At 37.9% G+C, this 15,620-nt stretch overlaps 1 protein-coding gene across 2 annotated transcripts in view; it reads left to right on the top strand.

The window, feature by feature from the left end:
* Positions 1 to 10,736, top strand: part of galnt18a (UDP-N-acetyl-alpha-D-galactosamine:polypeptide N-acetylgalactosaminyltransferase 18a) — a 79,771-nt gene extending 69,035 nt beyond the window's left edge. For both annotated transcript variants that reach the window (XM_067435946.1, XM_067435945.1), the window contains exons 10-11: positions 6,839 to 7,003; positions 9,678 to 10,736. In XM_067435946.1, the coding sequence (XP_067292047.1) occupies positions 6,839 to 7,003; positions 9,678 to 9,839 (327 nt within the window). In that variant the 3' untranslated portion in view covers positions 9,840 to 10,736. The remainder of the gene's footprint in view (positions 1 to 6,838; positions 7,004 to 9,677) is intronic.
* Positions 10,737 to 15,620: the final 4,884 nt, after the last annotated feature.

The following is a 15,620-nucleotide window of genomic DNA, read 5'->3' as shown; positions in this document are numbered from 1 at the left end:
GCTAATGTTAACGCCAGAGGCGTTGAAAAGCAGAGTTACAACATGCTCTCATCTCCCAGCGGCGTGTAGTAGTGAGGAGCGCTCAATACTTCCAGCGCTGTGTCAATGCATTTGAATGGCTTAAGCGGATACACAACACTTTACAGTTTCACTTTACAGATGTTTGCAGCAGGTTTTGGTAAACAGTACAGCTTGTGCATTGATTATTAAGTCAGCCATATTTACAGGATCGTTGTATTATGGAAAATGATAGAGATTACTCATTAATTTAATTCTTGTATTTAGCCCGCAGGTTTTCCGTACTAATTGGTCACACTAATACTCATTGATGGTCAAATGTGACCATACACCGTTACTATTTTTCTATTAAATAAGTGTTCTATATTTTAGTTCAATAATATTTATAATTTGAAGAGATCTTTTGGTACTAAATACTATTTGTGCAATAATTATTGTCAGTTAATGACCACTTAAAATATATTTCTTCTAATATTTTCATTATTTATATTACAATTTGTGTAGTAATTAAGGTTAAAATAGAGAATTCCAATTCAAAGAGGTAAATTAGAGTCCTTTTGTGGCAAAAAAATAAAAAAAATAATAATAATTATATCAAAAAAATATTGCAGTCCTGCATTTTAATAAATATTTAGATATGATCAAACAATAGATTTCTTTAAATGTGAAATTTTAAAACCTTAATAACTTACGCTTCATATTAGCACTTAGCATCCTAATATTTTTAATGAATAATGATACATATATAAGCACACAAGTGAATATTAATAAATGCAAGCACATATTTGACCCCAGAAATGTTTAAAATAGTGCAAAATAGTGCTAAGACAAACTAATTTTTTTCTTATTATGTACAGTAAGCTATATACTACATATTAATTGATACAAAATTAAGATCAAAATAAATCCCTCCAAAATAAATCTCACTTCAGCCTGAACTTAAAAGTTGGCAACCCTGACAATATACTGATGATATTCTAATATTTCATTGTGTTGAGCTACATAACTTTGATTAGTTTTATGTACATTTGCTCACTTGTCTAATAAATTACATGGAAGAACAGAATCTCTGTCAGGTCGAAGTTTGTTGCTAAGCGCTCACCATCTTGAAAACACCACGTCAATACTCGTCCTCTTTTGATTTCTCGTTTTGTTCTGAAGTCGGCTTGCCGTGGTCCATAAAGTTTGAACGAAACTACAACAGCGTGCCGCTAGACGTTACGCAGTTGTCCGCATCTGTTGCCATGGTTTCTACGGCAGTAAAAGTGGAAACCGAGGGTAACGTGGATATGATGTCACTGACAGGCGACTCCCTCACATGTCCCGGTTCATTAGTTAAAATCACAGTTTTCTCATGATTTACAAGTTAAAAACATCTGGGATATTGTAAGTACTCAATTGAACAAAATATATAACACTGGCCGACTGCAAAAATCTAACATACTTCACCTTTAACTTATGTTAATATAATATATACTGCAACAAATGTATTGCTCGTTGTTTAATACATTAATGGAACTTAAAGTATTACTAAATTAACATATCAATATTTTAAATGATTCTTCCTTCAGTTCATTTTGTGAAAACACTGTGGATAACATGCCATGATTAATTGAACTAATTTGTCTGTATTTTAGCTCTTGGATTTAAAACGTTGAATCTATTTGGCAACAACAGCTTTTGGAAATATTTTTATTCTAAATCATTTAAGAACAAATACATAAATATTGATATATCAAAAGGCTGAAAATATAAAGATTGAATTTTCATAGCGATATCATTCATCATTATTGCCATCTACTGTACAAAGGCTCTGCACACTTCAGTTGTTTAATTCATGGTGAAAATAAAAGACATTTCCTCCTCCTATGAAGATTTCTCTTTTATGAAGATTTGGCTTCGGCATCTCTTTGTACGCTCTAGTCTTGTGCTTTCCCGTCTTCCCGTTACAACTGATCTCAGTGTTTCACAGTGATAGACTGTCAATTTATTCTGCAAACCATAAAACAGTCATTGTATTGCATAAAACCTCTTTATTTTGTGCTGATGCTCGAAATATGAATTTTTGAACAGTTGGGCTGCTTGAGGCAAGCCAAGTCTGTTTTCCCCTGTTTTTTTTCTGAGCGTATTACACCACCAGGTTCCACAACAATGATATCCCATAAAAATGCTGTAAAAATAGGGAGCTTTCTCCATAAAGCATCGACTCACCAGGGGATTTCGGATTTAGACAGATTCCAGGGCTATAGTCAGTATAATGAATCTCAATAAAGTGCAATGACTTAGAACACAAGCAGGGAGGGTTGTTTCACCACCACAGGCATCATTTAGGTGAGGAAGAATTGTAGAATGTGAATGTGTGTCAGAGATATATAAGAGAGAGAGAGAGAGAACAGCATTGTCAGCATGATTTTAACTACTTAGTTGGTTGCTGAATTCATATCCGTGTGTGCTTCCACCTTTCTTATTGGAATCGACACAATGGTGCCAAGCGATGCAGTAATGTTTCTATTCTTGCTGATTTAAAACTTTCCAGAATCTGTTGAGGAAATCAAAATTACACAATTGATTGGACATTTTACAGGCTGAAGGGCTATTATTGCACCATGTTATATAATAATATATTATAATATCATATAAAAGTTCCTTGCTAATCTCCTTGCTTCTTAATTAGTTCTGTGTCAGTCAATGATCCCTTGTGTATTTAAGTCTTCAGTTTCCTGTGTTTGATTGTCTGGCATTGTCTATGTTAGAAGTAGTTGTGTTTACTGTTTCTCCAGTTCTCTGTTTTTGTTTCTCTACTCTTTTGTCATGTGCATCATTTCAGCCACCATGACTATAATGCATATATAATGTATATTAATATACTTTTTTTTTTTTAATAACATTATTTGTATTAATATTACTATATATATATATATATATATATATATATATATATATATATATATATATATATATATATATATATATATATATATATATATATATTTGACCCAACCCAATGTTGGGTCAAATATGGACTAACCCAGCGATTGGGTTGTTTTAACCCTGCAGTTGGGTTAAATATTTGCTTAAGACAACCCAATCGCTGGGTTAAAAAAAAACAACTGCTGGGTTAGTCCATATTTGACCCAACATTGGGTTGTTTATTACTAAATTTTTTCAAGTGCAAGGACTGACAACAGCCGGTATGATTTGCACAGAGATCTGATCTCATCATCATCATTGAGTCCATCTGGGATTACATGAAGAAATAAACAAACAAAAAAGACAGACAAGACAGACTAAATCCAGTTAATCCGGTAGCATTTGATTTGACCGGTGACCTGGCGACTGGGTCATGACCGGATAAAGCTCATTGATGCACGTGGGGAGCGAAGTCTGATGTGGTTGGATCAAATAGACAAGCTACTGTTGCTCAAATTGCTCAAGAAGTTAATGCTGGTTCTGATAGAAAGGTGTCAGAATACACAGTGCATCACAGTTTGTTTGTATATAGCCGCAGACCAGTCAGGGTGCCAATGCTGACCCCTGTCCACTGCCAAAAGCACCACCAGTGGGCACATGAGCATCAGAACTGGACAACAGAGCAATGGAAGAAGATGGCCTGGTCTGATGAATCACATTTTCTTTTACATCACATGGATAGCCGGGTGCATGTGCATCGCTTACTTGGGAACACATGGCACCAGGATGCACTATGGGTAGAAGGCAAGCCGGCTGAGGCAGTGTGATGCTTTGGGCAATGTTCTGCTGGGAAACCTTGGGACCTGCAATCCATGTGGATGTTACTTTGACACGTTCCACCTACCTAAGCATTGTTGCAGACCATGTACACCCTTTCATGGAAACAGTATTCCCTGGTGGCTGTGGCCTCTTTCAGCAGAATAATGTGCCCGCCACAAAGCAAAAATGGTTCAGGAGTGTTTTGTGCCTCCAAATTCCCCAGATCTCAATCCAATCAAGTATCTGTGGGATATGATGAAAAAACAAGTCCAATCAACGGAGGCCCCACCTCGCAACTTACACGACAGATCTGCTGCTAACATCTTGGTGTCAGATACCATTGCGCACCTTCAGGGGTCTAGTGGAGTCCACACCTGAATGGGTCAGAGCTGTTTTGGCCCAATATTAGGTCATCATGTTATGCCTGATAGGTGTGTGTATTTGTATATTATATTTCCGCATGATTTATGTCTCATGTCTATTTGCACACTTGAACTGATTTCAAGCACTCCTATAGTATGAGCAGTATGAGCATTTCACCGACTTTGTACTTGTGGCGCTGGATTTGTTTTATCTTTAATGGGCCGTTAGACAATACATACCTCAGCTAAGCGTATTAACACTGTGGCAGTTGCTCTGGGATTTGAGCATCTTGGAAATGGAGCATAGGCATGCTCACTCTTTCTTTCAGTGCGTTATATCCCATTCATTCAAGAAAAGGAACATTGTTCCCATACAACAGCTATAAATCTCCCAAGCAGTGAGAACGCAAGCTTTTTCTCGAGCAGAAACAGTGCTAAATGAGTCCCTTGCAAGTTGAGTCCTTATTTTTCTTCTCTCTTACATTATTCCCCGTCCCATTTTAGCCCTCCATCCCTTCCCGTCACAGTTCCAGTGCTCATCAAAGGATCCCGAAGGATATGCATTGTTTCCATTGTGAATGTATGATTAGTTGTTTTACGTGTCCATGGAGATAAACTTGCCTGTTCAGCCTTTGTGTTCGTTTTCATTTCAAGGTGCCTCACAAAAGTTTGAGCAGTTTTGCATTGGTGCTGTTCCAAAGTCAAACAACTTGATTTAATTTTACTGTATAGACTTGGGCGTACTGCCGAATTCGGAGAAAAAAATGTCTTGCAGAATTAGTCTCAGCAGAAAGCAGTGGTAGATCTCAAAAAACACAAGGATGCCTATTCCAAAATACAAGTTTGGATTGTCAAAATTGTTCTAGACGATATACAACCAATTTAATCTATGTTTTTGAGAGAAGTATGCATTTCTGTGATGCACTGCTTGAGATATCGAATCAATAATACTGTTAGCAGTTCTCCAAGCTCTGGCTTCTGACGCGAAATATCAATCCATCCAGAGCCTGAAGAAAAAGTGTGGGCATATTGCATGAAATTAATTATTTCTGAAAGTGCTTGTTTTTCAGTATGGCAAGGGATAAAAGTATCAGGGCTATTGATTTAGGACTTGCCCCAACAAAAAGGTGCATTACTGATTCAAAGGAAAAGTTGAATATCAGTGACTGAGTTCTTTCCATTTACCCCACATGCCATCTGACAGCGTTTGAAATTTACACAACTGTTGTTAACATTGATAATAATAAGAAATGTTTCTTGAGCAGCAAATCAGCATATCAGAATGATTTCTGAATGATTGTGTGACAATGAAGAAACTTAAGGAATGGTGCTGAAAATTCAGCTGTCACAGGAATACATTACATTTTAAAATATATTTAAACATAAAACCATTATTTTAAATTATAATAATATTTCACAATATTACAGTTTTTACTGTATTGTTTATTACATAAATGCAGCCTGAAATTTTCAGTACACAAACTTTTTGTTAATGTTATGTTTCCGTAAGTAGAAGTTTTAATTTCACAATACATCAGATCTGCTGTAGGTTTAAAAAAAGTGAAAATGGGCTAGAGTGAATACTTTCCATATTTTATAGTATGTAATATTAAGATTAGTGCATGCCAAATCATTGTGTGATGAAAATAGTTTGTATTATTTTCGGTCTGAGTATTTCAAAATCTGCTCAGTTACTGGGATTTTCACGTACAACCATTTCTAGGGTTTACAAAGAATGGTGTGAAAAGGGAAAAAGATCCAGTATGCGGCAGTCCTGTGGGCAAAAATGCCTTGTTGATGCTAGAGGTCAGAGGAGAATGGGCCGACTTATTCAAGCTGATAGAAGAGCAACTTTGACTGAAATAACCACTCGTTACAACCGAGGTATGCAGCAAAGCATTTGTGAAGCCACAAGACGCACAACCTTGAGGCGGATGGGCTACAACAGCAGAAGACCCCATCGGGTACCACTCATCTCCACTACAAATAGGAAAAAGAGGCTACAATTTGCACAAGCTCACCAAAATTGGACAGTTGAAGACTGGAAAAATGTTGCCTGTTCTGATGAGTCTTGATTTCTGTTGAGATATTCAGATTGTAGAGTCAGAATTTGGCATAAACCGAATGAGAACATGGATCCATTATGCCTTGTTACCACTGTGCAGACTTGTGGTGGTGGTGAAATGGAGATGGGGCTGTTTTCTTGGCACACTTTAGACCCCTTAGTGTAAATTGGGCATTGTTTAAATGCCACGGCCTACCTGAGCATTGTTTCTGACCATGTCCATCCCTTTATGACCACCATGTATCCATCCTCTGATGGCTACTTCCAGCAGGATAATGCACCATGTCACAAAGCTCGAATCATTTCAAATTGGTTTCTTGAACATGACAATGAGGTCACTGTACTAGAATGGCCCCCACAGTCACCAGATCTCAACCCAATAGAGCATCTTTGGGATGTTGTGGAACGGGAGCTTTGTGCCCTGGATGTGTATCCCACAAATCTCCATCAACAGCAAGATGCTATCCTATCAATATGGGCCAACATTTCTAAAGAATGCTTTCAGCACCTTGTTGAATCAATGCCACGTAGAATTAAGGCAGTTCGGAAGGCGAAAGGGTGTCAAACACAGTATTAGTATGGTGTTCCTAATAATCCTTTAGGTGACTTTATATTACATGTATAATTTAAAATTGTGCTTCTCTTCTGTTTTTTTTATTTTCAGAATGTGTACTACACAAGTTCTCAACAGTTGCATGTCGGAGGTTTGAGTCCAACCATTGACGATGATGACAACAAGTGCCTGGTGGACGTGAACGGCCGGCCGCGACTACTGGAATGCAGCTACGCCAGCAACAAGCACATGAAGCTCTCCTGGCTCTTTACGCAGGTACACGTGCAAAGGAAACAATCACACGCTCAAAGGCTTATTGTTTATTCTCGTGCTTTGTAAAGTAATAATATGCTAGTTGAATTTTATGATTATTACATAGAGTAAATTGCTTTTTTATGCTAACTTGGTTTGAGTTGGTGCCTTAGATTAGTCTAAACAAGTATGGTATTGCAATGGTCAGTTTGTGCTTTTTGGTTTATTTTTGTGTACCAGAATTTAGTCAGCAGCCATATCACCCTGTAGCCCAAGACTGAAGCTAATCAGGTTGGAGCCTTGTCAGTACCTGGATGGGAGACCTCCTGGGAAAACTAGGTTCTTGCTGGAAGAGGTGTTAGTGAGGCCAGCAGGGGCAGCTCCCCCTGTGGACTGTTAGGGCCTAATGCTGCAGTATAGTGATGGGGACACTATACTGTCAAAAAGCACCTTTGGATGAGACGTTAAACCGAGGTCCTGAATCTCTGTGGTCATTAAAAATCCCAGGATGTCCTTCAAAAAAACCAGCAGGGGTTTAACCCTGGCATCCTGACCAAATTTGCCAATGGCTTCTGTCCATCACGGCCTCCTAATAATCCACATATACTCCACCTCTCCACCGATCAGCTGGTGTGTGGTGGGCGTTGTGGCGCAATATGGCTGCCGTCGCATCATCCAGGTGAATGCTGCACATTGGTGGTGGTTGAGGTGACTCCCCACCAGTTGAGCAGAGTTGTCTCTGAGGCACCATTGATTTTCAGGAGGAGATTGGAGCTTTAGCTGTAATTTCTACATTTCCATAACTGTTTATTTTACACCGACATAATGAGTTGCTCTGCGGTAAACCGTTCTAACAGATACTGCGGGAGTGTGGGCCGGGTCTTGATATCAAGGCTCTACTTCCTGCTCTCTATTGCACATACACTACTATTACACACCGAAAAGAAGCATAATAGGTCCTCTTTAAAGCCTCTATAAAAATATTTTTTTATCAAGTTCAGAAAATAAGTACTTGTCCAAAACCCTCTCTTAAAATTCGCTGTCAATTTATAGCATCTGTTAGCCCTCCGGCTGTGTGACTGCAATAGAATCTTTTTGGATATCGAGCATTAATAATTCAGAGATGCGAGTTGTGTGTGTGTTGTAAAGCTCTCCTAATTCAATTCAAGCGTCCTTCTGGATTGTAACAGACATCTTGATTTCATCTGCACACGGTCCACGTAATGAATGCGTCTCTATTAAAAGGTGGATGAATTAATATATGTCACAGCAGGCGGTGTCATCTAAAAGGTTTAGATGAAGTGTGGTGGAAATGTCAGAACAGGTTATTAGGAAAGGGTAATGCTGCCCTCTTGGGAGAGATGTCAAAGTAGATGAACAAACACGCGCTATCGAGAAAAGTGTAAGAGTATGAACGATATCAATTCTCACACAAACCCTCGAGATGTGGTTTTATGTCTCAGATGAGCTTATGGCAGCTACCTTTTTTTTCCTGGAGTTTCTTAAAATGGAATCAGGTGGACCAAATCCATTGTGGCCTTTTAGATGTGATGAATAATTGATGACAAAGCCAGTGAAAGAGTGAACTGGCTTTTGACTCACAGGAGAGCATCAGAAATGGCTTTAATTAAGTCTTTATCGACTCTCATTGTCTATTGACAGTCTGCTTTTCAGTCTGTATCCAGGATACGGCTTGGCGGCTCGTGAATAAATGCGGCGTTAAGTCTACCTGACGCATGTACCCAACTGAAATATATTATTTAGCTCTTTAGGGCATTTGGCACCACCAACAGTCAGGGCGAAAACTGTGATGATATAATTTCAGGGAGGCTGATTTGGAACAGAACATAATTGAAGCAGATGCAGTGGTCCCTATCGGTGACACACACCTGTTAAATGATGCATGCCAGATTGTTTTATAATTACAGTGGTCTTAATAATGGCTGGTTTATAATCTACCTGACATATATATATTTATATTTATGCACTTATACTATGTACTTTGTACTCTTGCATCAAAATTGTTCAAATTGTTCTAAATTGCCATAGCATACCATACCATACTATAATTACCATATGAAGGTATTCTCTTCAATAATAGACTTTCACATTTAGCACAGCATATAACATTTAGTTTTCACATGCTAATTTTACAGCCATAAAAGTAATGTATTTCATCTGTGTGTCTTCAATAATATAATTGTAGCGAGACATTTGGCGTTTCATACAGCATGCGTCTAAGTTGGATTTTCTATGGTAGCAGATGATTGGACAAGGGCGACACTTTGCCCGCAGCGTCCTCTTTCATGTTTCAGCTGTCTCTGGAGCCTTCTTCAACACTGTAAGACTCCGAATCCTTGAGGCTCTTCTTCAGAAGCAACCACTTTAGGAACATCACTTTACTTTTGACATTGTTCTGAAAGGCTTTGGGCTTTGGTGGTGTATTTCATACTGTGTTTACTAGCTGAAAGAAGTATGTTTCTTGAGGTGTAAATGTAGCTTTGATTTCTCACTTTGTGTCAATGGATTCTGCATTAGAAGGACGGGTTAACGTCAGGGTGCTTTTATAGCTCTGAGGGATTTTTAGATTTATTAATCTTATTTTATAATTACATTCTGAGAAGCATCATGATTACTATTTGGTCCTGGAACAACTTCGTCATCGTTCACTCATTTTGATGTGCATTGTGTGTTGCAGGGAGGCTCCATTCAGAATAGGAAGTCGAAGCGTTGTTTGGAATTGGTGGAAAGTGCGGACGTGGATCGTGGATATCAGCTGGCCCTTCAGAAGTGCAGCAGTCAAAAATGGACAATAACCAACATATTGCCTGGGGAAAGTTCTATAGGCATGGTGTCTTAAGGGACAAGTAACTGTCACTGGATATACAGTGGACTGAGATACTGTGCCCCTTTACACGCATCATTGTGTCATCCACTGAGGACACGGTGCTGTTCTCTGTTATTTAACACTGTAAACATCTACATCTCTTGTGCCAGGCCTCAAAGACTGAATTTCATTTTGACCAAAAGAGATGGTTGGTTTAAAAAACACTGACGCTTAAAGGGATAGTTCTCCAAAAATGAAAATTCTTTCACCATTTACTCACTTTTTCCAAACCTGAGGTGCGTTTCCCAAAAGCATTGTTCAACGAGTCTGTGTTTTTGTGTATGTGTGTGTGTGTGTGTGTGTGGAACGACAGCTCTCGACCTGAGGTGAGAAGCATAGTTTCTTGTTTGCATGATGTGGACTTAGGCCACATTCACACAAAACCAGAGCTTTCCCTGTCAGTTCTTTTCGAAAACATTCTGTAAAAATTGTGTCATCTCAAGAAATATATGCGTACACACAAAACCACTGAAACTGACTCATAACAGTGTAGTATACTTGCCAGAGCAGTATGTGGCACTGTAATTCTGCTTCAGAGATACACTAAAAACGGAGAAGACGTGCAGCATGCCATGCACTGATGCGACCAGGGTCGAGAGGTGGGGTGATGACATCATCATTTCACTAAATATACCGATTGGCTGTACATACGAAAATGCAAGGGTGTCGTTTTCAGATTTATTCACTCTAGGACCCGGTTTCAAAAAATAGCTTTTACAGGCTCCCAAAATGCTGGATCCGTCTGGACTTTTTTTTACGTGTCCAGCTCTGTTTGTACAGGGCCTTAAAGGGTTAGTTCACCCAAAAATGAAAATTATTTCATTAATTACTCACCCTCATGTCGTTGGACACACGTAAGACCTTCGTTCATCTTCGGAACACAAATGAAGATATTTTTGTTGAAAGCTGATGGCTGAGAAAGGCTTCAGAAAAGCCTCCATTGGCATTCAGTACATTCCCACTCACAAGAGCCATAAAGTCACTAAACACATCGGTACAAAGTCCATCTCACTATAGGGGCTGTACAATCATTTTACGAAGCGACAAGAATAGTTTTTGTGCGCAAAAATAAATCAAAATAATGACTTTATCCGCCAAGTTATTGTCTTCCATGTAGGTCTCTGACGTGAAATTATTGTACAGCCCCTGTAGTGAGATGGACTTTGTACCGATGTGTTTAGTGACTTTATGGCTCTTGTGAGTGGGAATGTACTGAATGCCAATGGAGGCTTTTCTGAAGCCTTTCTCAGCCATCAGCTTTCAACAAAAATATCTTCATTTGTGTTCCGAAGATGAACGAAGGTCTTACGGGTGTCCAATGACATGACAGTGAGTAATGAATTTAAAAAAAAATCATTTTTGGGTGAACTAACCCTTTAATAAATCCTTATCTTGATTCTTGACCAGAATAAACATGCTGACGTCTTTCAAGAGATTTAAAGCACATTTTTGGAGAATGCGCATATGTGAAATAAAAGTTACAATTTGAATTAGTCCTCAGATGCCATGTCCATAATTTATGGCAAAAATCTGGCATTAATTCAATCTCAAATGGATTCATTAAAAGAATTCACATGATTCACCAATATGGTTGAGCCACAAATTCTCGGGATACGGTTTCGGGAAAAAGTTGTGACTAGCTAGTTAATTTCTTCAATGATCCAGAGGGAATGGTATGGTAGTTAAGCAGCAAGTTGTGTCATTGTATGGGAAATGCACCAAAACTTTCTTCTTCCGCAAACCACAAAATAAGATATTCCTAATAATGTTGGTTAACAAACCATTTCGACCATTGACTTTCATTGTATGGACAAACAAAAAGTTACTTAAAATATTGTATGTTCTGCTGAATAATGAAAAGCATACAGGTTTGGATCAACATACCGGTGAGTAGATGACAAATTGTTTTTACATTTTTGGATGTCCTTAAATGTTCTGCTGTATGATTGACTCGTGTATTCCAAGTATTTAGTCATTTTGCTACTGTGTAGCACCAATTAAAAATGTTTTTCTTTTTCTCAGGTTTGTGAATGATTGTTGTGATTATGTGAAAAAAAAGATATTTTATAAATGTAAATACTCTTTCTAATTAATATTAAAAGACTTTAAACTCTTCATGCTTGAATTTTACATATGAGACAGTTCTCTGGGTTAAAGCTGGTTGAGTGCCCCAAAACCTCTAAAAAACAGACCATCTAACCTAAATATGGTTAAAACAGGGTTTTCATTAAAGTTACCATGGTGTAAAAAATGGCTTCGGTATCTATGGTACACTCTAAAAAATGCTGGGTTAAAAACAACCCAAGTTGGGTTGAAAATGCACCGACCCAACAATTGAGTTGTTTTAACCCAATGGTTGAGTTGTTTTAACCCAGTGGTTGAGTTGTTTTAACCCAGTGGTTGGGTTAAATGTTGCTTAAGACAACCCAATTGCTGGGTAAGAACAACTCAACCATTGGGTTAAAACAACCCAATTGTTGGGTCGGTGCATTTTCAACCCAACTTGGGTTGTTTTTAACCCAGCATTTTTTAGAGTGTACAAAACTTTCGAATCTCTATGCATATGGTTTTCATTCTTTTAAAGAAAGTTCTGGCATTCACTGAAATTAAAGTTCCACTTTCACAGTGTCTGCTTTTGAGAAATTCTCTTATTTTCCGTCTTAACATCTACCATGGGACAAAACCCATTTAATCAATGTCCGGAACATTTGACAACCTCACTTGAGCTCTGAGCTATCCAAATCCCTCAAATCTCTAAAACACACAGAGACAGACACACACACACACACACACACACACATACACATTGCTTTAACAAAAAACAACAGTTTCATGAGTCGTTCCGTTTAAAAAAAAGCATTGGAAACATTGGAACTCCTAAGACAGAACTGGCAACACACTCTTATTGTGCATAACCTATTTTACATTTTGGTGAATCTCATCCACGTTTTCATACAATCTTCTTTCGTCCCACTGACAAGTTAGGGTTACCAATGGATCTTTTTACCTAAATGTTGTATGTTTCCATACGAATAACATTGTACAAATTAATTCACATTTGCCAATATTTTTCAGTTTGGTGACTAGCTGGCTAATTAGTAATGTCATTTGTAGATTTTCGTACATCTGTTTACGCCCTACTAATAGTGTTACCAATGGACCTTCATGTTTTCATATGAAAATGCTATTATTTTACAATTTGGTGGCTAATTTGCATATATTTGTACAATCTCGTTCATACAATCTGCTATAGCCTCACTGACACTTAGGACCACCATCACACCACACAACTTTACTAAGAGATTGTCACAAGAATGTTGAGACGCAGAAGTGTCTCAACATTCTCTTGACAATCTCTTGGTAAAGTGACTGGAATTAATCTCCTACATCCCCTGAGATGGAAAATATAAATTATTTTTAGAAGAGCAATTGTCAGAAAGTCTCAAATATACCTACATCCTTGAAATAGTTTCTATTGATTTAAAAAAAAAAAAAAACATTCACTCATATGAATCAATTTCTCATCTTCCTTCTATTTTTGTCGGCACTTCCAGACCTGTCAGAAATACAGTTGAGATGATAAAACTCCAATTCCGACTGACCTTCTGAGGGGGAAAATGAACATCTTTTATGTCTGGAAACACAAAGGGTGTACACAAAAGCTCTTTTTAAGATCTCTTTGGCCTGGAGTAGAAACGGAAGAAAACGATGTAAAAAATATGATATCAATGCAGTTGAGTAAAAATTATATCAGCACATTTGTAAAGGTAGATGGGGTGTGCGATTTTTCATTTATTCAACATCTTTTCGAATGTAAAACTGCTATACAATAACACTGTCGTGACTATGAATGATTCAGTACATCCATATGTCCTTGATGATAAACCCTTTCCTTCCCCTGCTGTAACCAGAAGAATTAATTTAGCAGTATAAATTCTGAGCATGATCATTAATCAAGGTATCAAGGCAGAACTGTCTGCTTGGCTGTCTCATTGATGGGAGTATTAGAAGTGAAAGGAGCCCAGAGCATTTCAAGAGCTTGTTATCAGGTCTTAAAAGTGTTGGGTTAGCACTTCTGAACCTCATAATCCCACAGGCTGAGAAGACAAACCCTCTGAGTTTATTCAATTACTGTGTTCTCCCATGAGGAGCTTGCTTCCACTATCTGCTATAGTGCTTCTGTATGAAGAGTTGTGCAAGTGAGGCAAGCAATACGAATACTGAACACAGAATTTTTTTCCCCTCAACTTTTTGACAAGAGATTAGTTGATTATTCACACTACATAAACAGTTGGCATGAAACTGGCATGGTAGACTTTTCTTCTCTATTGCAACTTACAGTGTATCCAAGTGAAACAGTTTCTCAAACAAGAAAAAATGTATTTTGTCCATGGGGAATATATTGGATGGTTGTGGTTTCCTATAGACCTTATTCAGAGCTGCGCCATGACAAGAGGGGTCTTGTGGAACATGGACATGATTAAACATGTCCAATCTGGTAACCATATGCACGCGAGCTCTCGTGTGCGGATGATTTGAAAACACCAATAAACAAGTAAGCGGCATTTTATCAATCTCCATTTGAGATGTTCTGCTTAAAGTGTCATTCCGTCTACATTTTAGACTTGTCTTTTTTCGTCAATGATATTGCACATTTATATAACGTTAGTCACAATGTAGGCTAATGTTACGCAGTGACTGTGAAGTACTCTGAACAAGCATGCGAAAACATCATAGGCCTACTTCAGTTCTCAAAACTATAAATATATAAAATGAATAGCTTTGTCAAATGACTGTCGTTTTAACTTATATGGTGGAAAAGGTGACGTTTGCTAGAAGGATTGAGTAAACAATCTGTAAGCAACGTATCTAAAGTTACAGTTGTATTTTGTAATACTAAAAAATATTAACCTTTAACATCAGACACACTAACTTATTTAGTTTTGTATGGTACTTGGAATTTCCTATTGTTACTGTAAGCATCTTGCGTCATCTAATGCAGTCTCTCTAAGAAACTTTTTCAATTTAATAAGAAATTGTTTAAACAGCTAGTCAATAAGTGGACAAATCCCTAGGCTGCTTGCAGGAATACAGTTGCCCTTTTCTGCAGTTTAAGACGCTGAGCGAAGCTTGCTTGAAATGGGCCGAACAAACGAACGATTTTGAAATAAATCGTTGTGGTATCCGATTATAATAAACCTCAACCATGACTGTTGACATATGACAACAGTCCCCTGCACAGCCTAAACATGACTGATGTTTTTGCCTCAAGAGTCTTTACCTGAAGTCACGATGATTCGGCTTGTCAGTTCCGCCTGACAATGAACATGTTTGGACAGATGCAAATGTTGGGGGTGTACATATAAATGATCCCCAGTGCTGGCATCACTGTTGGGTTTATGTTGAGAAGCACTTTTTTTCCGTGGTGTTTTTGATTTACTAGATTTACATAAGAAGTAGGAGGCAATAGTGTTTGAGACTCACAGTATGTGATGTCCATGTACTGAACTCTTATTATTTCACTATGGCAAGGTTAATTCAATTTTTCATTGTAGGGCACCTTTGATATAACTGTAACGTTTTTGCAGTGTTTGCCATGTTTTTGTAAAATGCAAGATGAGGTCACATTTACCAATTTTCATCCAATTTTGACAGGCAAAATACTAGGGTTCTACACAATTGGGAATTTTGCGCAAGGAAAAAAGATTTCCCCACACAGTCACATTGATTCACTTCATTGGTCAACAGAAAGCT

This window comes from Pseudorasbora parva, chromosome 25 (genome assembly GCF_024679245.1).
Source record: "Pseudorasbora parva isolate DD20220531a chromosome 25, ASM2467924v1, whole genome shotgun sequence".
Lineage (NCBI taxonomy): Eukaryota > Metazoa > Chordata > Actinopteri > Cypriniformes > Gobionidae > Pseudorasbora > Pseudorasbora parva.
The sequence above is the reverse complement of the archived record's forward strand: the minus strand, read 5'-3'. Positions and strand labels throughout refer to the sequence as shown.